General features: G+C 43.9%; 1 protein-coding gene across 2 annotated transcripts in view; it reads right to left on the bottom strand.

The window, feature by feature from the left end:
• The window catches only part of LOC147435736 (Regulator of chromosome condensation (RCC1) family protein), a 63,055-nt gene that overhangs the window by 28,407 nt on the left and 9,334 nt on the right, over positions 1 to 25,314 (bottom strand). For both annotated transcript variants that reach the window (XM_086488709.1, XM_086488710.1), the window contains exon 2: positions 11,832 to 11,987. In XM_086488709.1, the coding sequence (XP_086344835.1) occupies positions 11,832 to 11,987 (156 nt within the window). The remainder of the gene's footprint in view (positions 1 to 11,831; positions 11,988 to 25,314) is intronic.

Raw genomic sequence — 25,314 nt, 5'->3', positions numbered from 1 at the left:
CTGAAAATGAGTTGCCTTATGATGTAGAACCGTTGCCTAAGAATGTAGATCATTGGGTATGCAAGTCAACTCGTTTAAGAAGGCAACCGCAGAGATTTAACCCCTCTTTGGATCATGTAATGTTGACAGATGAGGGTGAACCTCTTATATATAAAGAGACGAAATCATAAAAGTCAAGCAGTAAGTGGGAGCTTGCAATGCACGAGGAAATGAAATCCTTCTATGCAAATGATACTTGGGATCTTGTGCCATTGCCTAATGGGAGAAGGACTCTTCCTAACAAATGGGCGTACAAGATTAAGATTGTGGATGAAAAACTCAAGTACAAGGCAAGATTGGTTGCAAAAGGATATGCACAAAAAGAAGGAATCGATTTTCAAAAAATATTTTCTCATGTTGTAAAGCTTACAACTTTACGTGTCCTTTTTGCTCTCGTTGTGGTGCTTGATTTGGAATTGAATCAAATGGATATAAAGACAATGTTTTTGCACGATGACATTGAAGAGAACATATACATGAAACAACCTGAGGGTTTTGTAGTTCCTACACATGAGGAACTAGTATACAAACTGAAAAGGGCTCTGTATAGTTTGAGACAATCATCACGGCAGTGGTATAAGAAGTTTGACACTTTTATGCTGTATCAAGGCTTTAAACGCAGCCATGCAGATCATTGTTTGTATACGAAAAGGGATAAAGATGGTAGTCCCATCATACTTGTTCTCTATGTTGATGACATGCTGCTTGCCGAGAAACATAAGACTAGTCTTGATGCTCTGAAACGTAAGCTAAATTCAGCATTTGCTATGAAGGATTTGGGTGATGCAGAGTATATTTTGGACATGCATATTAAAAGAGATAAAAACCTGAAATTGTTGTTTTTATTTCAAGAAAGATACATTGCAAAAGTACTTGACAGATTTAATATGGCTAATACTAAGCCTCTTGGAGTACCTTTACCTCCATACACTAAGCTTAGCAAAGCAGATTGCCCAAAGGATGAGGTGGCATTGAAAGCAATGAAGGAAATCCCTTATGCATCAGCTTGTGGTTCTCTTATTTATGCTATGGTTGCCACTCGTCCCGACATTGATTATGCAGTGGGAGTTGTTAGTCGATACATGTCGAATCCTGGCAAAGCGCATTGGGAAGCTGTAAAATGCATTCTGAGATATTTGAAAGGTACACAATCAAAGTGTATTTGTTATGGCAAAAGTGAAGTTGCAGGGATATTGTGATGCAGACATGGCAAGTGACATGGATACCAGGAAATCTACCATTGGATATGTATTTGCTATTGTTGATAGTGCAGTCTCTTGGTGTTCTAGGTTGCAGAAAATTGTGGCATTGAGTACTACTGAAGCTGAATACATTTCAGCCACAGAAGCTTCAAAGGAGTCCATTTGGTTGGACAGACTTGTAAAAGAACTTGGCATGCCTGCTCATACACCTGCATTGGGTTATGATAGCTAGAGTGCTGTCTACTTAGCCAAAAATGCCATGTTTTATGCGCGTACCAAACACATAGATATGTGGTACCACTTCATATGTCAAGTATTGGAGGATGGTCTAATCACCTTGTCTAAGATCCATACAAAGGATAACCCTACAAATGTTCTCACCAAGAGTCTTGCTAAGGCTCAACATGAGCATTGCATACAGCTGGTGGGAGTTGGTTCACTTAAAGGCGTCATTTATGCCTTTAAGTGGGAGGTTGTTGGGTTAAAGGCCCTAAATGACCTCTTAATGTACATTTTTATACTTTGTCCAGGTTCAAAAATTGAACCTAGACACATTTTTTAAAGTCACTTATAATAAAAGTGGGATGGCCACAAAAACCATTATTGTTGGTTTCCCCAGAAACGAGCGTGCCTTCTCTCTCTCTGCTTCGATCCCTAGCGCTTCCTCTCTACAGACGTGTTGTGCGTGAACTCAAGATGATAGACTCAAGACGAATGACCTCACAAAATAGATGATGATACTAATAACTCCAAACAGCCACGGATATATACAACCATAAAGAGCCACCAACGGCTCACAATATCCAATCAAGCTAAGTCTATCTCCAAACAATCGTCGTGGTGGTCTGGCCCCACGTTGGCTAGACCACCATCCGTATGCCTACCACGTGCCACCACTCAGGCGAAAATCCGTCCAATGTGAACCCCAGCCCCCAACTGCAACTAACTGCATGTCCAGTGTCAGTGACATTGTAGCCCTGCTACAGTAGCCCGTGTAGTTGTTTTACCATAAATAATAAGACATAATTGAGCTTTTACATTCAAAAGACAGCTGGCTCCAGAGAAAAGGAAATGATAAGTACAAAAACAACTCAGTCTTAGAATTATTATCTTTGTACAATGTTTATATGCATGAAGCCTCATTCCAGAATACAGATATCAAAAGTATTTCCCTTGCAATAGGTGTATGTGTAATCCTGTATTGGACAACTGCTAAAAGCCAAAAAAACCTTCCAAGATAAGATAAGAGTCCTTACCTGCATCCATCCAAACAAGACAACAGATATATTAACCTTGGATGTGTTTTATAGGTATCAATGGACTATACCAACTGTCATCCATGTCCATCTTTAAAAAAATTTAAAAAAACTTTTAAAGCGTAGTCCAAAGTATTCATAAAAAAGGTTTTATTTTTTCAAAGTTTGAAATATTGTCCTGTTAAAAGGCCATAACTCCTTCTAATCCAAGTGAACAATCCCTTCCTTTTTTTCCAATGCTCCATTTCCACTTACCATAAAGTAAAGGAGCCTAAAGAAGATTTCTATTTAGTAGTTCAAGAATATCAAACTCGTTTTTTGTTTATTTACGCTAGATGAAGTATACTCCTCAATTAGGGTTTATGGAACCCTTCTTTCGAAGTTTGTATATCACTTAGCTTCAATATATATCACCTAAGTAAACCAAGTGGCAAAGATCCCTTAGTGTAGACGCAGTATCTAGCTAGACCGAATGCTCAACCATGAAGTAAAAGAAATAGATGCCTTTATGGGCCTCTTTTTAACCAACCAAGTCCCTATCATATGAATCCTAAAAATTTATAGCATCTCCTCATTAAAAAGCAACTAGTAATCAACCAAGTCTAGCAACAGTACGCAGCCGGGGGATCCCCCCAAAAAAACACACCCCCGAATAGCTATTATCCAAAAAGACAGTAAACCTATCATATGAATCCTAAAAATTTATAGCATCTCCTCATTAAAAAGCAACTAGTAATCAACCAAGTCTAGCAACAGTACGCAGCCGGGGGATCCCCCCAAAAAAACACATCCCCGAATAGCTATTATCCAAAAAGACAGTAAGTAGTTGGGCCCCATATTTTCATTTAGCCAGTAATTTTGTAAGGTGCAACGGAATGAATGTTGTATTTTCTCAAGATTAGTGATCTTTATTGCTCAAGGTTCCTTTTAGTTCTTAGGGAAGGAGAGAGCGTTCCGACTTATGGAGAGTGCTATGATCACGAACAAGTGAGTGGATATTGTGCGTGCAAGTGAATGAGACTGAGAGAAGGAGAGAGAAGAGATACGACACCGAGAGATTGTAAAACCCTCCTCCGAAGGCCCCACTCTCGTCGGCGAGAGTGGTCTACTTTGATTGCACAAAGGTGTACAATGCGAATGCAATGGACTGATGCAATGGGACTATGTCGATGACGATGATGACGACGGCGACTTAGGCTGAAATCTGTGATCTTCTTGGTGGCTGAAAACGACTGTTTCGGGCTGGTTTCATGGCTCAAAATGACTGTCTTTGTCGGGCTGAGATGATGATCAAAAACGCTGATGTAATCTGCTCTTTGGCTGCGTTTTTGGAGAGAAACTCTTGGCTGAAAAACGCTGTGACAGCAGGTATCTTCTTGCTGAAAATGACTGTTTGCAAGCGTTAGTAAACCCTTACCAGCCGTGGTTATTCTGCTGCAATTGATGATGAAAACGCTGAGCCTGCTGATGTGTTTCCTGGTGTTAGTAAAGGCTGAATTTGCTGCAGATCTGCAAGAAATGCTAGCGTTAGTGATTCTTGAGGATGCTGCTGCCAGATGGTGGTAAAAACGCCAGGCAAGTGTGGTCTTGGGTGGCGATGGCAGGTTCTGGCAAACGCCCAAGAAGGGAGAGGCAGGCTATGATGAAAACGTTGGCTTTGGTGGGAGTGGCCTCGCCAAGAGAATGGAGAGGGTCTTGCTGAGAGAGGGTGGGACACCTGTTGCTTGGGGAAGCTTGCTGTGTCTTTGCTCATCTGCCAATTTGTGCTAACTTGGGTTTGCTTATATATAACTTACCCAATTTGCCCTACTGAGTACCCAACAAAAGTCACTTAATAAATAAGTGAAAAAATGTCAAAAATAAGGAAAAATGGGATAAAGTCATCTGAAAAATCCCCAAACTAACTCTGATGGAATCTGATGGAAATGCTTATGCTTATGCAGTGTGCAACCAGAGGATATGCATCTACACTGAGTGACTGGGCATGCACCGTCTACGAATAGACTCACAAAAGTGCCAGATCACTTCTAATCTAACTTGACTAGACTTGACGGAAACCTTGCTATGGTGTAGCTTGTCCACGGACACATAGGGTTGGGATGTGTCACGTGACATCCCCTCCTTTTCAAAGTGAGGTACTGGTACCTAACTGTATGGCGTCGAGGCAGATCGCCAACAGCATCCGGAATCCTGGAAGGGACTCTTCGCCGGCCCACTCTAATGTGTGGATCATGCGGTACTTGAACTTCATAAAGGTCTGCAACGCTTGCTTTCTTGGGCCGCGCCGAAAGCGACTCAAAGTCTTCTGTGGCTCCTTTGATGCGTCAACTTCGTCTAGCGTCCTACTTCTTTCGTCTTCAAGAATCTCCATGGCTGAAAATTCCTGAAACCATCTCCAACACAAAACCATGAACATACTCATTCCATGTAAAGTGAAGGAAAAACATCTTTTCTTCTCTAAAGACTGTGTATACAATGTAGATGAACATAGAGACGGAGTGACAATCCGTTCATCAAACACATGCAAACAATGCAGTCGAATCTTTTCTATATGATCGAAATCAATCAACTCTGGCAAATCCCAATGGAAATGCCCATGCTTGGTGCTCATACTATCATGTGCTCTTTCGGAAACTGTGTCATGCCCAAGAAGAGACATGGAATGCGACTTCCTTACATACAAACCTTTCAGCTTTTCATAAACAATCCGTATCAATGAGAGAAACGTGCTCAACATACAATATGTCATGCCTAGGAAAAGGGATCACATAACGATGCTGACTAAAATACAGAAAACCGTCACGAATGAAACACTCCAACAATGCGTGCGTATCAATCATGCGAACACATAATACTTCCTGTGAGGGTTCTTTGGACCAAGGCTCAAGAGCCAAGATCGATTCTTCCTGAAGGGGTTCTTGGGACCTAGGCTCGAGAGCCAAGATCGATCCTTCATGATTGATCGAATCTGCAACGAGGTTAGCTTCGCTAGAAAAAGCATCCACTAACACATCATCCTTGTGAACAATCACATCATCTTCATGCAAATCATTATCATTCAAATCATCATGCTTCTCATAATCATGCAAATCCTGTGTATCATGCTGTGGAGAAAAAGAGACTGAGAGTCTCCTTCTCCTGAATCTTGTCAATCTTGTCCTGCATATTAGCAATCAGAGATGGAGAATGAGCAATGTCCTCTCCATGAATGACAATAGGAGAATCACTTTTGGCATTGAGAGTTATAGTGTTAGTCAGAAAATCCATGAGAGCGTCATTATCACCAAACCATCGAATGCCCAAAATCATATCACATCCTAAGAGAGGAGAAACAAAAAATCTTCTAGTGAAGGCAGTTTGTTGAATTGCAAACAACACATCAAAGCACTCCTCCGTGATGAGAGCGTCCATACCGGGACGAAAGCCAGAGACCTCGATAGGAGATCTCGGACTAACCTCGAGGCGGGCTTTCTCAACAAGAGAGGAACTGATCACATCATGCATACTACCTGGGTCAAACAATATGACAAAACGGTGCCCCGACGTACGACCATAACATTTAATGAGAGAATCATCAATGGGAGGGTCCTGAGAAACTTTGGGCATACCCGTGTTATCATTCATTGCATTGACAAATGTAGTGGGTGCTATGGGTTCTTTAGATTCATTCGATTCAAGCTTAGGACATGTTCTTTTTATGTGACCCTTAATGTGACAATGAAAACAACGACCTTCCTTAGAATAAGTGCTTTGTTCTTCCGAAGTGATGTAACCTCCTACAATGCCTTGTGCTACCTTTTCATCTGGAGTAAGCTTAGGTTTAGCAGTTGTGTTAGCCTTACCCTTAGATTCATTGGAAGAATTCTTTGATGAGATACTGTTGGTAGATTGGTTAGAAGAGTTATCATTCTTACCGTTCTTATCGTTCTGCGGGTTCTGAGAAGTCTGCGAGGTACTTGTGGAAGTCTTGTTCTCCTTAGGCTTTCCTTTGTTGTGCTTCATCTCGTGGGCGAGAGCAATTGCTACCGCTTTGCTGAGATCGATTGGATCGAGTACTTCGACACCATACTTGATATACTCGTCCAATCCGTAAAGAAATGCCTCCTTGCGCTTCGCATCCGATTTGCGTAATTGAGTGCCGAGTTGCAAAACACGATTAGAGAAAGACATAACCGGCATACCGTTTTGCTTGAGAGCTCGCCAATCGTCCTTCAATCGTGCAAGATACTGAGGTGGCATAAACCGCACCTTGAGCTTGTCTTGGAAATCAGCCCAACTAAAAGAGGGGCATGAAATCGTCGGCTGCCTCTAGGTGCGCGGCTAGCTGTGCCTCTTGCCATGCCTGGTACCAATTTATGGCATCACCGGCAAGGTACATAGCTGCCGTCAAAACTTTGCTATTGCCTGTTTTCTTAGTTGTCGCAAAATAAGCATTAAATTGATGCAACCAAGAATGAATAACAGTAGCATCCATCTTACCGTCATACTTACTGAAAGTCAACTTCTCTATGACTGGATTGTGTGAATCCGCATCGTGGCTTGCACCACTTGACGAACTCCCACGATCTTTGGGTGGTTCGGTCTTCGAAGCTAGGACATGGGAAATAAATTCTTGATTACGAATCTCCCTTTGAGATTCTTGCTCGGCGTCCCTTTCTGCTTTGCGTTCTTTTCGTTCAACGCGCTCGCGTTCTAAAGCAAGGCGCTTGTCTTCCTGTTTATCCATCATGGCCATCATCTGCTTCATCATTGCCTCCATAGGGTCTGGTGCACTGGGTGGCGTAGATGGCGAAGGGGGAGGGTTGAAGAAATCATCTCCGGGTGGGGACGAGTCTTCGTTGCCTCTCTCATGCTCATCACCTGTATGAGAAGTATCCATTCCGCTTCGGGTGACGACCATGCACTATGATCTTGGGGTCTGAAGCTCGCAAGGAACTTGGCTTCTTGAGGGTCTTGAGGTTCTTGAGGTCCTTGATTCGTGAGAATCTTGGGTTCTTGAGGTTCTTGAGTCTTGAGGGTCTTAGGTTCTTGGGATTCTTGAGGTTTTCTTTCGCTTGCAAATCGCGTTGGAAAAGGATCTTCTCTTCACCCGAGTTCTACTCCTTTCTGCAGCGGGCGCACCCCTTGGCGGCCTTGCGCTCACGCCAAGGTTGCTTTTTCCCTCCTCACGTCGAATGGCCGGCCGCTAAGTGCAAGGTCCGCTCTCAATGAGTGAAAAGAGACACAAGGGGAGGCTGGACAAGCCCTTCTTTCTTGAGATTCCTATCACTCTTCAACAAAACACGATTAGGAATCGCCACGCCCAAGTAAACTTGGGTTCGTGCGATCGCAACAAACAAAACAAAATTCTTGTGGTTCTTGTGGTTCTTTCCTTGAGTAATGCAGAACACTTCCAAAGCTCTGATACCAATGTAAGGTGCAGCGGAATGAATGTTGTATTTTCTCAAGATTAGTGATCTTTATTGCTCAAGGTTCCTTTTAGTTCTTAGGGAAGGAGAGAGCCTTCCGACTTATGGAGAGTGCTATGATCACGAACAAGTGAGTGGATATTGTGTGTGCAAGTGAATGAGACTGAGAGAAGGAGAGAGAAGAGATACGACACCGAGAGGTTGTAAAACCCTCCTCCGAAGGCCCCACTCTCGTCGGCGAGAGTGGTCTACTTTGATTGCACAAAGGTGTACAATGCGAATGCAATGGACTGATGCAATGGGACTATGTCGATGACGATGATGACGACGGCAACTTAGGCTAAAATTTGTGATCTTCTTGGTGGCTGAAAATGACTGTCTTTGTCAGGCTGAGATGATGATCAAAATTGCTGATGTAATCTGCTCTTTGGCTGCGTTTTTGGAGAGAAACTCTTGGCTGAAAAACGCTGTGACAGCAGGTATCTTCTTGCTGAAAATGACTGTTTGCAAGCGTTAGTAAGCCGTGGTTATTCTGCTGCAATTGATGATGAAAACGCTGAACCTACTGATGTGTTTCCTGGCGTTAGTAAAGGCTGAATTTGCTGCAGATCTGCAAGCAATGCTAGCGTTAGTGATTCTTGAGGATGTTGTTGCCAGATGGTAGTAAAAACGCCAAGCAAGTGTGGTCTTGGGTAGCGATGGCAAGTTTTGGAAAACGCCCAGGAAGGGAGAGGCAAGCTATGATGAAAACGCTGGCTTTGGTGGGAGTGGCCTCGCCAAGGGAATGGAGAGGGTCTTGCTGAGAGAGGGTGGGACACCTGTTGGTTGGGGAAGCCTGTTGTGTCTTTGCTCATCTGCCAATTTGCGCTAACTTGGGTTTGCTTATATATTAACTTACCAAATTTGCCCTACTGAGTACCCAACAAAAGTCACTTAATAAATAAGTGAAAAAATGTCAAAAATAGGGAAAAATGGGATAAAGTCATCTGAAAAATCCCCAAACTGACTCTAATGGAATCTGATGGAAATGCTTATGCTTATGCAATGTGCAACCAAACGATATGCATCTACACTGAGTGACTGGGCATGCACGGTCTACGAATAGACTCACAAAAGTACCAGATCATTTCTAATCTGGACTTGACGGAAACCCTGCTATGGTGTAGCTTGTCCACGAACACATAGGGTTGAGATGTGTCACGTGACAAATTTTATGCGCCATGTATCAAGTTAAGGAAAAACAACTAGTATCATTTAACAAATCCAAAACAAGTAAGCAGTGGGGTAAAAAGAATTATGTATGTACCAGTAGTTCGTCAAAGAAATACCGGAGTAAAGCATCGATAAGCAAAGCAACGGTAAATCCTTATAATGCATCCCCAATTACCTCAAACACACCAATGTTCAGTTATATGCAGCGCAATAGTAGCCGGATCATATCTTATCATAAGAGTGCTGATTCACTCAGCGTTTGCCACATACTGTCAAGCATATCCAACCCTCATAATGGGCCTTACCCGGCTAAGCGACAAGGATCAATAATCCACAATAGTGACTCCATTTGTTAAGCAAAGCCAACCATAAAGTGGTTCTTACCAGGCTAAGCGGCAGGTTATACCACCCAATTAGTTTGCCAACTGCGTGTTATGTACTGTCATTATTTAGCAAAACCAATAAATACCGGGGTAGACCCTCCCTTTTTCACCAGTTTTTTTGCACAGTATGCTCTTGCAATTTGTTTAATGATGATGCATAGATTTTAATGGAGTATAGTATGGACAAGCCAGGCGGCAGTAACCCCTTAAAATGTTTCAAAAAATATTTTAACCAAACTAATGAACAGTTTACACAAGAGCAGCTAGAAAAAACAGTACCAAGATCATAGCTATGCCCCAAGAGTGTTTAAACCACTTCACCATTTACCATATAATGTAACGCATAGCCAACATAATAGGCTTTACCAAGCATAAGCGACGAGGAACAACACTCCTCAGTGGTGGTGTCTCTAAATGTCAAGCAAAGCATAACCACAGCATGGTCCTTACCAACCATCCATCATTTATCATGTTCTACCAAGTAGAGCCAACCCAAACATTGGGCCTTACCAAGCTTTAAGTGACAGAGCTTTACCATATCTTTTACATTATCCCAAGCAAAATAAGAAAGAAACGAAACACTTGATACCAAGCTTAGTGGCCAACCTGTGTTGTTTGTGTTGCAAGCTCCATGTTTGGTGCAGCAGAGAATAAACACACAATCCTTACACTTTACGCAAGAGAACTCACACAAGGCTAAGTGAGGGGTAGAGTGCGCCCTCACCTCTTAAATAGAGGAAGGAAGAAGGCTGCCATCACTGAATGTGTGTAGCATGCAGAGAGTACTGAGTGGAGCGAGCTCCTCCTGGGGATCTGAGAATGAGAGGCCGACTGTGATGCGGTTTGTCATAGCAAAACCACCATAGCGCCTTCACGGCAGGGTTTAGTGAGGGCAATAAATTATAACCACGTTTTTTCTTGCCAGCTAGGGGTTTTGTAACCATCATAGCATTATAAGGGTTTCATCCCACAATGGATACCCATATAGTGAAACTAGGAAGAGTGTTTAGATTATATAAATCCAGAATGTCAACTTTTTGTGGTTTAATAAAGCTTTAAAAATTATGCTAAAAAAACCTACAGACAAGTAACAGAGTGTGTGTGTGTGTGTGTGTGTGTGTGTGTGTGTGTGTGTGTGTGTGTGTGTGTGTGTGTGTGTGTGTGTGTGGTGTGTGTGTGTGTGTGTGTGTGTGTGTGTGTGTGTGTGAGAGAGAGAGAGAGAGAGAGAGAGAGAGAGAGTTTAAAGACAGAAAATAACAATTGAAGCAGCATTTCAACACACAGGATGCGGTCAAACCTTTCATTTAAATGTAAGCTGTTGACACTACAATTATGAGTTCCATGCTGCACACATTGCATTTCATTTAAAGGCACAAGTTGCGTCTTTTGAAGGTGTAGAATACCTCTTGCTGATGAATGGCAGCTGGGCACTATTTGGTGATGTGTTTAGCCCTGGGTTTGCATTAATGTTTAAATAGACCAATATTTACCACAGGTGACTTTGGTAGAATTTGGAAGTATCATCAAACACATCCCGACAGAAGAGTGAACTATCAATTTGTCCTTCATCAAGTTCAAGGGAGCAAAAGAACTAAGAGCTTTATTGAGATGTAAATTACATATCCAAACTTCAAGAAATGAGAGATATATAGATACACATGTATGCAGTATATGCACCACTTCTGTGATTCTTCTCTCTCAATTCCATCCCTCTTCGCCTTGGCTGCACTGGCTTGTCATGCAATTCCCTCTCCAATTCTTACTCTTACCTTTCTGCACTAGTTTATTCCAAACAAAAAACCTACCATTTTCTGTTGTGAAGAGGACCAACTAGCTGATTTATGTGTTACATTTAGAACTCTAAACAAGTCCTAAAATTATCCATGTCATGCATTGAATTTATCTTTGAAAATTAGCCCAAGTTATTGAGAAGTGACACCATAACGATCTTTAAGATTGTCTTTCAGAATGCAACTAGACAGAGGACCCCACAAATAGCAGTAGCACCTCAAAATTTTATTATATTAGAATGGATTCCCATATTTTTCCAGCATCAAATCTAAATATTGCTCGGAACACATCATTGATGCACATGACATATACAATGAAGGTAATTAATATCCAGAATAGTGTCATTGAATTATGTCACTTGCTAATCAAACAACACTCAATTTAAGCAGCTACACAGCAACAACAATACTAAGCCAATTGCAAAACAAAAACCCAATGGAGAAGAACCACAGGGTCAATAAATTATATTGAACAGAGAAGAGTGCATCCAGGAAAAGCATGTGAAACTTTCAGAGAACCACCTCCGCAGATAGGTGTTACCTGAAATGAAAGCTGTATGGCTCCAACCTGCAGACACAGTATGGACCTTTAAACAATGTAGCTCTTTCACCAAAGTTGGTTCACAACTACTCTCTGAATCCCCACGGCCAAGCTGTCCTGAAGAGTTGTTCCCCCAAGTCATGGCTTCCCCATTTCCTACATAAGAAAGTAGCAACTCAGACTTCACAATCATAATCCTCGTCAAAAGGCATACCTAATGGTAACACAAAAGCCAGTTAGGAACTGAAATGAAGCCATGTGGTAGAGCCCGTGAAGCTTTTGTGAGATAAGCACATCATCGTCTGCATAGAAATGCATCAAAACTAGGAGCAGGCATCACTTTGAATATGAAATCAGCAATTAGAGTTTACATATCTGAAAGCACTTGCCGAAAGGGCAAAGGAAATGGCATTGCAGTGTATCACAGCCCCACAAGGCCAAGTTGTCATTGAGCAGGGTTACTGAGAGAGAGAGAGAGAGAGAGAGAGAGAGAGACTCACACACCGGGAGACACACCTAAAGACAGATCACAATGTTCTTGCATCCACAGATCAAGCAGAGATGAGACCAGCCAGAGAGGAGGGATACAAGGCACATCACTAGCAAAGGTATACTGAGTGATCGAGCAGCAAAGCTGGCAAAGCTGGGGAGATCCAAGAGGCCCAGGATGAGGGGATGCTCCCATCGACGGATGAAGTTGCAACAGAGGATCAGATCTGTATTGGTGAGACATGGGGGACGCCCTATGCAAACTCTCACCATGGAGGACATTGACACGATCATGCAACGACCGATGCGAGCCATCTCGAGATTCTGATACACAACCACCATTTTGTATCTGTTCTTTGAGATACACGCCCACTTTTTGTGTACGTACCTCTCATGCTCTTGATACCCATCTTTTACAGCTCTAGTAGTGTTTCAGTTTGGTTACTTTCTTTCTTTTTATCCAGACCTTGTATCGGATTCACCATGATGTAACTCTCTGATCTCATAGGTCAATATGGCCTTTAGACGACGTTAATATAACTCTCTCTCTCTCTCTCTCTCTCTCTCTCTCTCTCTCTCTCTCTCTCTCTCTCTCTGTGTGTGTGTGTGTGTGTGTGTGTCACCCTTCGTACTAGGAGGGGGTTTTTGGGACCCCATCTAGTGTTAGTCTTCTCTCTCTCTCTCTATCACTCACAGTACCATTCTCTCCTCTCTCTCTAGGCTTTGCACATTTGTCATGAAGTAAAAGGAACCTTGGTCCTTGAGTACATACTGAGCACACATCCTAAGCATTTACCATCTATCATTTTTGTTGCACATTACATTGATATCCGAGCTCTTTGGCAATGTTCGGTATCATCACTCAAGAAAAGAACCTTAAAAACCTTTCTCAAAGAATCTTCGAGTCCCTGTCTCGGGCTTATTAGCCACTCCTACCCTTAGTCCATCGCACATCCGGCGCGCTCTCGTTTACATCGCTCTCTCTTAAGGGCCATTAAACCATAATAGTACCACAAAAACATTTTTGCTAGTTTGAGATTGCATGTAACCCAAGGCGTGTCGATCTCTCTAACCTATGTTTTTGAAGAGTGGCAAGCAACCCAGATAAGAAGGGCTTGTCCAGACTCCCCTCGTTCCTGTTTTCCACTCATTGAGAGCAAAGTTTGCACATTGTGGCAGACAATCGACGTCAGGTGGGAAAAGGCAACCTTGGCGTGAGCTCAAGGCCGCCAAGAGGTGCACCCGTAGCAAGGAGTTGAGCTTGGGTAAGAGAAAAGCCTTCTTCAACGCAGATTGCAGGCAGTACCAAGTATCAAGAAGCAAGCACCAAGAACCCTAAGTACCCACGTACTCAATGCATGGTCATCCCCAAAAGCAAGATGGATAGTTTGCATGAAGGTGATGAGAGTGAAATTGGAGAAGAAGAAGTTCCTACACCAAGAGGACCATTTCTTGATTCTCCTCCGTCCCCATCTACACCACGGATTGCTCCAAATTCTATGGAGGCTTTGGTAAAGTCTATGATAGAGATGATGCTACAACAAGAGGCTTAGTGGGCCACCGTGAAAAGGGAACGCGAAGCTCAACGTTTAGCGACTGAAGAAAAGAGGACGGCTATAGAGCTAGAGCATGAGGCGCTGCGAGACCAACACATGCAAGACTTTGTCATGCATGTAATCTACTCGAAGAGCGATCCACTCAAGGAGGCCGGCGTGTCATCACATAGAGCACGTAGAGACGACGACTCCAACAATCCAATCACAAAAAAATTGATTTTCAGTAAGTATGATGGTAAGATGGATGCTTCAATGATTTATTCTTGGTTGCATCAATCTTATGCTTACTTTGCGACTAGCAAGAAAAATAGTAATGGTAAAGTTTTCAGAGCCACCATGTATTTATCGGGTTTTGCCATGAATTGGTATCAAGCCTAGCAAGAGGCGCAATTGGCCGAACATCTTAAGCATGCTGCAAATGGCTAACCACTATCTTACAGTTGGATCACCCTAAAGACAAGCTCGAGGCTCGTTTTATGCCACCGCAGTACCTTGATCGGTTGAAAGAGGAGTGGCGAGGCCTTAAGCAAAATGGGACTCCCGTTATGTCTTTTTCTAACCATATTTTGCAGATTGGTGTTCAATTGCATAAGTCGTATGAGAATTGCAAGGAGGCTTTCATCTTTGGTTTGGACGAGTACGTCCACTATGATAGAGAAGTCTTAGAACCTAAGGACTACAATGACGCCGTCAAAATCGCTCTTTAAGCATGAAATGAAGCACAACAAAGGTAAGCCGAAAGAGGACAAGTCAAGTACTCTGCAGAACCCTCAGAACCAATAGAATCAACAAAATGGTAAGAACAATGGTAACAACCACAGTATCTCCCCTTGTCAATCTTCCACTACACCGAGAGCACAAAATTCTTCACCTAACACTGATAATAAAGGAAAGGCTAAAACTCAGGAAACCCCTAAGTTGACACCTAATGCGAAATCTGCTCAAAGAATAGTAGGGGGTTGGTTAAGCCGTGAAGAAAGGACCAAATATAGAAAGGAAGGACGATGTTTTAAGTGCCACACTAAAGGTCACATGAAAAGAGATTGTCCTAAGAAAGAACCCACAACACTCACAAAGAGCCACAGAACCCATATTGTCTTTTAATGTCATAAATGAGAAAACTAACGTGCCCCAAGTTTCTAATGATCATCCACATGAGTCTCTAATTAAGTCTTATGGTCCTGTGAATTGTCAACGTGTTGTGATCCTGTTTGAATCTGGCAATATTTATGACGTGATTAGTGATTTTCTTGTGAAAAGGGGCACGCTTAGTGTAGGCTCATATTTAAAGGCCCAAAACCTAAAAGCATCAAATCTAAAAAGCTGACCCCAAAAAAACACTTTCCTTAAATTTCGAGCTGCAAATTCCGGGATGTCCGTACAAGCGCCACATCATCGTATTTTGAGGTTAAAAACTTGTCTGACTTCGTTTTGGTCACTTTCGAGCGCATTAAACAAGTTAAAGAAATTTGATTTCTTGGGTTTTTAGGCCCCTCGACCACTGATATGTGAGTTGATCAGGGATTTCTTCTGTTTCTTCTACTTCTTCTAGGTTTCGGCCGGGATCGATTTCATTGGCCAGAACTTGGTGGGAACTCTTCTTTTAAAAACAAAGACCAAAACATCTTTTGTTGCTGCTTCTTAGGGTTTGGCCCCTCGGCCAGGATCTGCATGTTGTCTCCATTCTTCAGTGGCTTGACACGTCAGCAGTTTGTGACATCCCCCCTTCTTGAAAGAAAGTAATCGTCCGCGATCACGCCTTTTCCAAGAGGTCTTTCACTTGGTTCATAATCTCTTCATTCTGGGCTCGGCTCACACGATAAGGTGGCCAGTTCGGTGGTGCGCTTCCAGGTATCAAATCAATAGTATGATCCTCAGGACGAGCTAGTGGCAACTCACCTGGCAGGCCCTCAGAAAAGCAATCGGCATGAGTGTGGAGAAAATCTTATCTATTTATCAAGTTCATACATATTTGTCCTATGTTCATCATTTAACTCTTTCAAAAAGATTGAGTAAACAAACAAACTGGATTTCATTAATTTCAAAACGGCCGAAGTCGATACAATAGGGACAGACTCGCCCTTCAATTTAACATCAAGAACAATTTTTCGGCCCTTTTCATTTGTCAATGTCGCTTTCTTCGCCCGATAATCGACCACGGCGTTGTTCTTATGGTACCAAGGGACTCCAAGGAGGACATCACAACCTTCCAAGGGCATTATGTAGAAGTCCTCGTGCCCCAAATACCCCTGACAATACAACCGAAGTTTGCCACTGACAGGTGTAATGGCTACGTCCTGTCCGGGTGCCGCTAGAACTACCTTTGCTTGTGGTCCCATCCGATCAAGTGTTAATCTCGAGCCGCGCCGCCAATTCAGGTGAAATGAAGTTGGCCTTGGCTCCTCCATCAAAGAAAATCAGGTCTTCTTGATCTTTCACTTTGCCTCAAGCTCAGTAAAGTTCTGTACTTTCATCAATTGTGCTTGGGTCAGTACCCATGCAATCTGGAACCATTCCTGCTTTCATCTTGCCTTTTATTCCACATTCCTCAGTTGCTCTCGAACTCTATGGCCTATCTTCATTTTGTTCTTGCTGTGCCTTTTTAGGGCACTTCGCAGAGACGTGCCCATGTTCCCCACATCCGAAACACTTCCCCTCTTTGATGTAGTTGGCCCTCTCTCGAAGAATCCTTGTCTTTCTTTTCTTGGGAACTCTTTCTCTTTCTACTTTCATTATTAGAATTCTGTTGGGATCTCTGAGTCAAGATCTCATCAATGGGGTAAGTCAGATTGCCTGAATGTATGGCAAAACCCCGTTTCCAATGACCCATCAATTCTTGAATAGAATTTAACTTTTGTTCCAAGAAGTAGTCTCGGATCTCTGTAGGAAGTCCGCAGCAAAACCGCTCAATTTGTATTGTTTTCGAGAACTTCTTAGATGAAGAGGCTGGTAGAAAAAGAGCTCCAAAAGCTCTTGCAATAAGCATCCAAAGAATCTCCCTTGGTCATCCGAAGATGATTCCAAGCAGTTTGTGGACCACCACGTTCGAGCATTTCCCTTGAAGAAAGATGTAGCCCTCCAAATCTTCGAGTGCTCCGAGTAATGCCCTCCGAAGAAAGCTATGTCAAACTGCTGTATGAAGGCCAAAGCCCTCGGAACATCTCGGAATCCAAAAAAAGAGTCAAACTTAATTGACTATCCACCTTCTTTAAATTCTCTTACTTTCATATTGGTTGGCTTTATAAAAATGCTTCTTCTTTGTGTAAAACATGTGATCGTAGGAGTCCAAACTATCTGAGGATGAGCCCTTTGTAGAACTGTCAGAAACTCGGTAAAATTTAGGCTTCTTTGCCTTTTTCTTGCCCTTTCCGAAGCTTTGCTTTTTGCTTCACTTTTTCCCTTTTGTCTTCTTCGCTCGAGTCAGAAGAGCTAGAAGAACTGTCAAAAGAAGAAGAAGAAGAAGGAGAGCTGGGTAGTCCTTCAAATCGTACACGCTTCTTCTGCTTTCTTGCCGATGCAAAAGTAGATTGACGACCCAAATAACCCGGGAAGTCGGTTCCTTTCTTATGCTTTTTATCGTGCTTTTTGGCTTTATTGTTTGCATCCAAAAGCTGGTTAATCTGTGTCAAAACCACCTCTTGTAATTCTTGCTCTGTAAACATCCTCGGAGGAGGAGGTTTCTTGAGTGCCGGTTTGACGGGTGGCTCTGTGGCTTTCTGCCACTGGGTGTACATTTCTATGAGGGATTCTTGAGTCAAAAATTTTGCAAGTTTTGGATCCTTCGCAATGTTAATCATCATCTTTGTTCTTCGTCAACCAATTGTCGACGTTCCACCTCTTCAATTTCAGCCTGAATAGGCCGAGGTGGGCCGTACTCTTCTGACTGCTCATAAGAATCTTCTTCGCAATCTCCTCCCGCATTGGCAGATGCAGAAGAAGTCGACTAATTTCTGTTGGAATCCATAAGTGTTGCGAGAAAAGGATCGGATTTCCCGGTAGAAGAGAAATCAGCCATGCTCTAATACCACTGTAACAAACTTGGTCACCCCAAGTCAAGATTCTCCCGCGACACAGCAGAGATTCACTTCAAAACAATTCATACTTCACAATTAGGTCGACACGGCCCGGCGTAGTTCCGTGCCTAGAGATATTGGCACCAAAGACTGGCTTTTCTTTCGGTATTTCTTTTTGTATTAATCTGTGTTCAAAGTACAAGAGAGTGGGTAGGTGCTCACTCTCAAGCTCTGCAACCAGATGCTCAGAGAAGTGAGGCCCTGCCTACTTATTTATTGATACAAGGGATGCCCAAAAGCGGAGCCCCAAAAGCTGTATTTTAAAAGCTTCTCAAAATAAAGCAATAAGCCCAAAAGCTCCCAATGAATTCAGCCAACGTAAATCCAGGAAATCTATACACAATGCCACGTCAGTAGCTCCGCAAAAAGCGAGATTTCTCGTACAACCAGTCAGCGGATTTTGCAGAGCGTTCGTACATACATGCCACGTGTCGTTGTCCGGGCAACCTGCCACATGTCACTGCAGTGTGTCCAGGATCTACTGCCACGTCACCCATTTGTGACAATGTCGGCGAGGACGGTGATGACGACGATGCAACTACGATGCGCAGAAAACGCTAGGCTGAAACTGTAGCCAAAAACGCTGGTCTTGATCTGTTGTTGCCTGGAACCGCTAGGCCTCTTGCCGGTCTTGCTGAGAAGGTGCACTGTAAGTTGGTAGACTTTTGTTGCCTCTTCTGCTAGAAAGTGCTTGCGCTAGGTTTTTATATATACCAGCTTAGCAAAGTTGCCCTACCCAGTTTTCCAACAAAAGTCACTTATTAAATAATAAGTAAAAAATGGATCAATTGGGAAAATGGGTTCTGTGCACTTTAAATGCTCATGATGGATACTGAATGTCATGCTGATGATCATGTTGTGTGCAACCAAAGCATATGCAACTAAGTGTCTGGACATGCACGGCCTGCCCATAGGCTCACAAAGGTGCCAGAACACTTCCTAAGCTGACTTGAACCCTGGACCTGAAGTAGCTTGTCCACATGCACATAGGGTTAGATGTGCACGTGACATCCCCTCTTTTAAAAGTGAGGTATTGGTACCGAGTTGTATGGCGTCGAGGGAATGCGCCAACAACTCCGGCAATCTTGAGAAGAACTCGTCGTCGGCCCACTCTGATGTGTGGGTCATGCAATACTTCAACTTCATGACGGTCTGCAATGCTTGCTTCTTTGGGCCGGGCCAAAAGCAACACAAAGGGATCTGTGGCTACTTCAATGCTCCAACTGCGGCTATAGACGTAGGTCCATTTCCTTCAAGAATCTCCAAGGAGGAAAATTCCTGAAACCACTTCCAACACAAAATCATGAACATACCAATTTCATGTAGAGTGACTGGAAAAATACTGTGTAAGGTGCAGCGGAAGTGAAAGTTGAACTTTGCTCAAGATGAGTGCTCCGAACTGTGCTCAAGGTTCCTTTTACTTACGAAAGTAAGAGCCTTCCGATCCTTTAGTGAGAGAGTGCAAGTGATCACAAACAAAGTGGATAACACTATGAATGAAGGTGTTGAGACTGAGAGATTGAGAGAGAAGAGAATACGACACCAGAAGAGTTGTCAAATGTCACGAGGACGTGGCAGTTATTAACCATGTCACAGAGATGTGGCAACCGCTAACCTTGGTTGTTGGTTTCTTTCCAATGGGGTTTATTTTATTTGTTTAAGACCCTCTTTTTGAAGTAGCAAACGGTCGGACATTGTATGGCCAATGTGAACGGTTGATTCACCCACAGACGAGAAGTGGTCGGCACTGGAATTCGTATGGTAAGAGGATGTCTAGGCTCAGAGCAAGATCATATAGGTCCCCCCGTCGCACTTAGCAAGTTGGTGGATACTAGATTAAGGCGTAAAGTCAAGGTGGGACTACTAACAAAAAGTATCCGACAGTTGGGCCACATTGCATTTTTGGATGCGGTCCCAATGAGGATAGATGGTCAGAAGACCAGTGGGAGCCCAACGGAAGCATCTCCTAAAATTTAGGGAACTGCTATTTTGGGCCGTGAAAAGTGTTCGCGTCATTACCTCCGGTATGACTAGGGGAACATTTTATAACTCTGTCGCGAAGTCAATTGGGCAACTGGTCAGGATATTTTTAAGCGGCGAACCCGAAACGGGAAAATGCTTGAAAATGCGCCAAGTGTCACATTTTCGTGAACTTTCCTCTTGCAGAAAAATGGGCGCTGATTTTTATGCTGGGAGAGGCCTCATTTGCAACCTGTCACAGGTTAAGAGCTATGGAGTGCTTTCTTTCCCTCTCATGTACAGTGTGGTGCTAGGAGTGATGCCCTGCACACTACACACTGCTCTCTCTCTCCCCTACGTGCAGTTATGTGATGCCCCACAAGAGGGCTACTCATTTGACTGATGTACAGTTGTGTGGGTTCATGCTTTTGTGCTGAGGCAAGAGCCTCCTTGAGCAGGAACAGGGGTAGCTAACTGCTGCTCCAAAGCAGGCACTGGTGAGGGTCATAACCTCACCGTACACGTGCAAAATCAGCGCTGTGTATGCGCTGTAAATTCACTGTTTTTAAGCCGTACGGACGCCAGGACCATTGGGAATCGTGCCCCACTGACAGAGGACAGTTAGGGGACTGTTTGGGGCTGAAAACAGGGCAAAAACCAGTAAATACAGCGTGCTGAATTTACTGTTTTTGGACAGGAATCAGAGGGTATATGACAGTGCAAGCGAGTTCCAGCAGGGGAATTGGTTTCGCGCAAGTTTTGGGGCTGTTATGTTGCCGAAATTTGGCCAAATCAAATGGTATCTAGGTGGATACACGTGAAGGATTCCCAGGACCTTACCTTGTAATTTACCCTCCTAAAGAATAAAGAAATACCGAAAGGGGCGCCAATTTTGGGGCCTACAGGTTGTCGGCGTCTGCTCGGAGCATTCTAGCTTCCGAGCCGTGTGTGTGATTAAGTGTTAATTCCCATTACAGGTCTCCTTTGCAAAGTGCTCTGTGTGTGTGTATAAAGTAAAGAATTTCGGGTGAAAGCCAACGCCTACCGCCCCACGGGCCGGTTTCATGGTTCCATTGCCGGGATATCAATCACTTTTTTCTCAAAGAGTGAGCCTGGATTGTTCAGGGTAAAGACACACAGTGCAAGAACACGGGGATTACACTATGGTTGACAAGGGGAAGGGAATTATGGAAGAGGGTTCCTCTCCAAAGGACAAGCAGGAGATTCCTATGGTTTTTGAGATTGGCGAGAGCTCACGGCCACGTCAGTCTGTACCTCCTGTCAACGTGAATGTCCCTCCAGTAGTACAGGGCTTTATGACAGGGCAACTTGAGGATGATGGGTTTAAGACTCAGTTAGTTGCTGCGGTGAATGTCTTTTCGCAGCTGGTGCAGAATCCGAGGTTTATGGAATTCTTGCAAGCGCCACCAGTGCAACAGCAAAATAGGCAACCTACGCCGCGTACGGAGCTTGTTGAAGCTCAAGCCCAGGTACTTCATGAGGCGCAGGAGGAAAGGGAACACTCGCATGTTGCGGAGTCGGGGGCTCAAAAGCAGGTTCCTCCCGTGCTTGAACAGGTGGCTAGAACGCCTATTCCACAGGTTATGCCAGTTCAGCCCGCCACCTTTCAGAGCCAGCATGCTGTCTTGAATGGACAGGGAGCTGGATACCAGGCTATGCACTCAGTTTTTCCACCACCCACGGTACATCCTGGGTATTTCGGGGGTGGATCAGTGTTCCAAAGTATGGCTGGTTATGCGTCTGGAAGTCAGCCATACATGCCAGGAACAGTGTTCGGGGGTATGCAAGGCATCATGCCAAACCCCATGTATGGTGCTATCGGCATGCACCAAGGTTTCCACGGCAACCAGGGCCAGTTTGGGGTGCCACAGGGTCATTTTGGCATGGCTGGTTTTTCTGGACAGCAGCCAAATATCGCACCTCTTACGCAAAATGTGAATGGCCAACACGTGCCGATCATGCCTAGTACAGTGCCCATGTTGCAGACCATTTTGTATGACAACTTGGGGGCACTAGAGAAGCCGAAGGCTTACAAAGAAGGTGGTGCAGCAGTAAAGTTCAGTACCTTCAGTGGTTTCGAGGACAAGACAAAGGCACTCACTTTCCTCCAGCAGTTTGATACAGCTTATGCGGGAGGGAATTTTACAGAGGCCTCGAAGGTCAGGAAAGCTGCCACTTTCTTAAAGGACAATGCGCTTACATGGTGGACGACATTGTTAATGCAAGGACAGGCACCCGCCACTTGGGTTTACTTCAAGCAAATGTTTGCATCTGCTTGGCTATCAAATGAATTTGAAGCCGATGTCTTGACAGATTGGCACCAGCTTACGGCAGCTTCGTGCAAGAGCTTGCTGGAGTACAATAGGAGGTTTTGTAAAGCATTACTCTCAGTGACCTCCTACAGATTTGTGCCACTGACAGAGCAGATAGAGAAGTATTGTTGTGGGTTGCCTAAAGGGCTTCGTGATTACTGTACAAAGAACAGAGTGGCTACCCTTACTCAACTTATGGAAGTTGCGAACACTGGTCTTGCCCTGTTGAAAGGAGAGGACAGTGGATTTTCGAGCAGTGATAAAGGAGGGCAGCAAAAGAAAAATTCAGCGAAGAAGCCCTTTGTGAAAACGGCTCCTGATGCGTCACAGGGGTCAGAACAGGTCACCAAAGACAAGGATTCAGCTAGGACTTCTGGAGCGCAGGCAAAGAAACAGAAAAGGAAGCCTTTTGTGCGCAAGTCGCTCGAGGAAAAGAAGGTCCTAATGGCTGAGAACAAATGCTTTATATGCGAGCAGCCTGGTCATATTTCTATCAATTGTCCACAAAGGAAAAGGCCAGCTGACTCAGAGGATAAAGAAGACCAGAAAGGCAAGAAGCCTAAACCCACGGCAGGTTTAGTGCCAGACATGGTGGGTGACAGGCCCAGCACAGATGCCAGTGAGTTATGCAGGGCATGGGGTAAAGTTAGAGATCAGACGGCACTCATCTTCTTTGATCCAGGTGCCAAAGCCAACTTTATCTCACCAGAGTTAGCTATGAAGCTCGGCATCAAAGCTGAAGAGATGGGGTACGCAGCAGAGGCAGGGTTGGCATGTCCTGGCCACTCAGAGTGTGTTACTCCCATCATTGGAAAACTGCGTCTGCATATTCAGTCGTATGTGGACACTGAAGAGTTTTACATCATGCCGCTGGAAGGTTGTGACGCCTTGTTGGGGATCCCGTGGATGTTCCGAGTGCATGGAGTCTTGGATGCCTACAACAAAAAGATCACTGTACAGCATAGGGGCAAATCTCACATCTTGGATGTAAAGCTTAAAGGAGAGTCAGTCCCTATTGTATCTGCTTCTGCTATCACTTCTGTAATAAAGAATCATCTTTCTGTGTACTTGATTTTTGCACGTGATGTCTCAGATAGGGATCAGTCAAATTTATCTGTGTTAGATAAAGAAAGGTCAGCATTTTTGCAAAAGTTTAGTGACTGTTTTTCTGATTCATTACCGTCGCAATTGCCGCCAGAGAGACCTGAGGACCATCGGATAGATTTGGTGCCAGGGTGTAACACACCAAATAGACCTCCCTACAGGGTTAGTGCGGCGCAGCAGAAAGAGATTATGGGCCAGGTTGAGGAGTTATTAGAGAAGGGCCTACTTCTTCACCCTTTTGCTCCCCAGTGCTCCTAGTGCAGAAGAAGGATGGCTCATGGCGCATGTGTATTGATTACCGTGCGTTGAATAAGAATACCATCAAGAATAGGTTTCCTATTCCTCGCATTGATGATATTCTCGATCGTTTAGAGGGTGCTGCAATTTTCAGCAGGATAGACCTGAAGAGTGGGTACCATCAGATTCGTATAAGCCCAGAGGATGTGCACAAGACTGCGTTTAGAACGACATTTGGTCTTTATGAGTTTCTAGTGATGCCGTTTGGGCTAACAAATGCTCCAGCCACGTTCAACAGAATGATGGACCGGATTTTCCGCTCGCATCAACAGTTTGTTGGAACATTCTTCGATGACATGATTGTGTATTCGAAGAATGAAGAGGAGCATAGGCGTCACTTGACCATTGTGTTCGAAGAGCTGCGCAGTCACAGGTTACTTGTCAATCCTAAGAAAAGTGAATTCTTCCTTCAAGAGATCCACTTTCTGGGCCACATAGTCTCAAAGGATGGTGTTAGAATGGATCCCGCAAAGGTCGAAGCTATCAAGACATGGCCAGACTTGAAGACTGTGCACGATGTCAGAAGCTTCTTGGGATTGTGTTCCTACTATAGAAGGTTTATCAGAAATTTTGCAGAGATAGCATCGCCTCTTCACGCATTGCAAAAGAAAGAGGTCACTTTCAGATGGACCCAAAAAGAGATTTCAGCTTTTAGTCTCTTAAAGGAAAAGTTGACTTCAGATCCAGTTATTGTTTTGCCAGATCTCAGGAAGTCATTTGTGGTCCAGTGTGACGCGTGTGGCAGTAGCATCGGAGCAGTGCTAATGCAAGATGGACGGGTAGTAGCCTATGAAAGCCGAATTTTGCAAGGGCCAGAGAGGACTATGCAAGTCTATGAGAAAGAGCTCTTGGCCGTGATTCATGCGCTTTCTAGCTGGAAGCACTACCTCTTAGGTGCTGATTTTGTTGTCCAAACAGATCATCAGACCTTGCGATACTTCTTGACACAGTCAAAGTTATCCGAAAAGCATATGCGATGGGCAAACATTCTTTCCATGTTCCACTTCCAGATTATGCATGTGGAAGGCAAAAAGAATGTTGTGGCTGATGCGTTATCAAGAAAGCCACAAATTTCAGCTGTGTCAATTCCTTATCATCATGAGTTAGATGACATGAAGGAACAGTATACTGCTGATGAAGATTTTGCAAGGATCTTTGAACAATTACAAGAGGGGCAACATCACGAGCACTACCTCCTCAGATATGGTTTTATGATGATGCATGGCAGACTTTGTGTCACTAGGCCACTGCGACATAAGGTCATGGAAGAGAGTCATGTCCCACCGTATGCAGGGCATCGTGGCATTGATGCAATAGTTAAAGCGGTAGAGACGTTCTTCTATTGGCCTACCTTGAGGAGAGATGTGGATGCCTTTGTGCGAGCATGCATAGTTTGCCAAAAGGTCAAGTTTGACAGGCAAAAGGCACCAGGGTTGTTACAACCACTGCCGATTCCGGATAAGCCATGGGAAAGCATTGCTATGGACTTTATTTTTGATCTTCCAAGGACGCCAACAGGGAATGATGGTATATGGACCATTGTCTGCAGGTTCAACAAGCAGGCCCATTTTATCCCTGTCAGGAAGAAGATAAAATCTGATCAGATGGCACGCTTGTTCATGTACAATGTGTTTAAGTACCATGGTATGCCACAATCGATTATCAGTGATCG

This window comes from Adiantum capillus-veneris, chromosome 18 (assembly GCF_014529385.1).
Source record: "Adiantum capillus-veneris isolate H3 chromosome 18, ASM1452938v2, whole genome shotgun sequence".
In the NCBI taxonomy this organism is placed as follows: Eukaryota; Viridiplantae; Streptophyta; class Polypodiopsida; order Polypodiales; family Pteridaceae; genus Adiantum; species Adiantum capillus-veneris.
The sequence above is the reverse complement of the archived record's forward strand: the minus strand, read 5'-3'. Positions and strand labels throughout refer to the sequence as shown.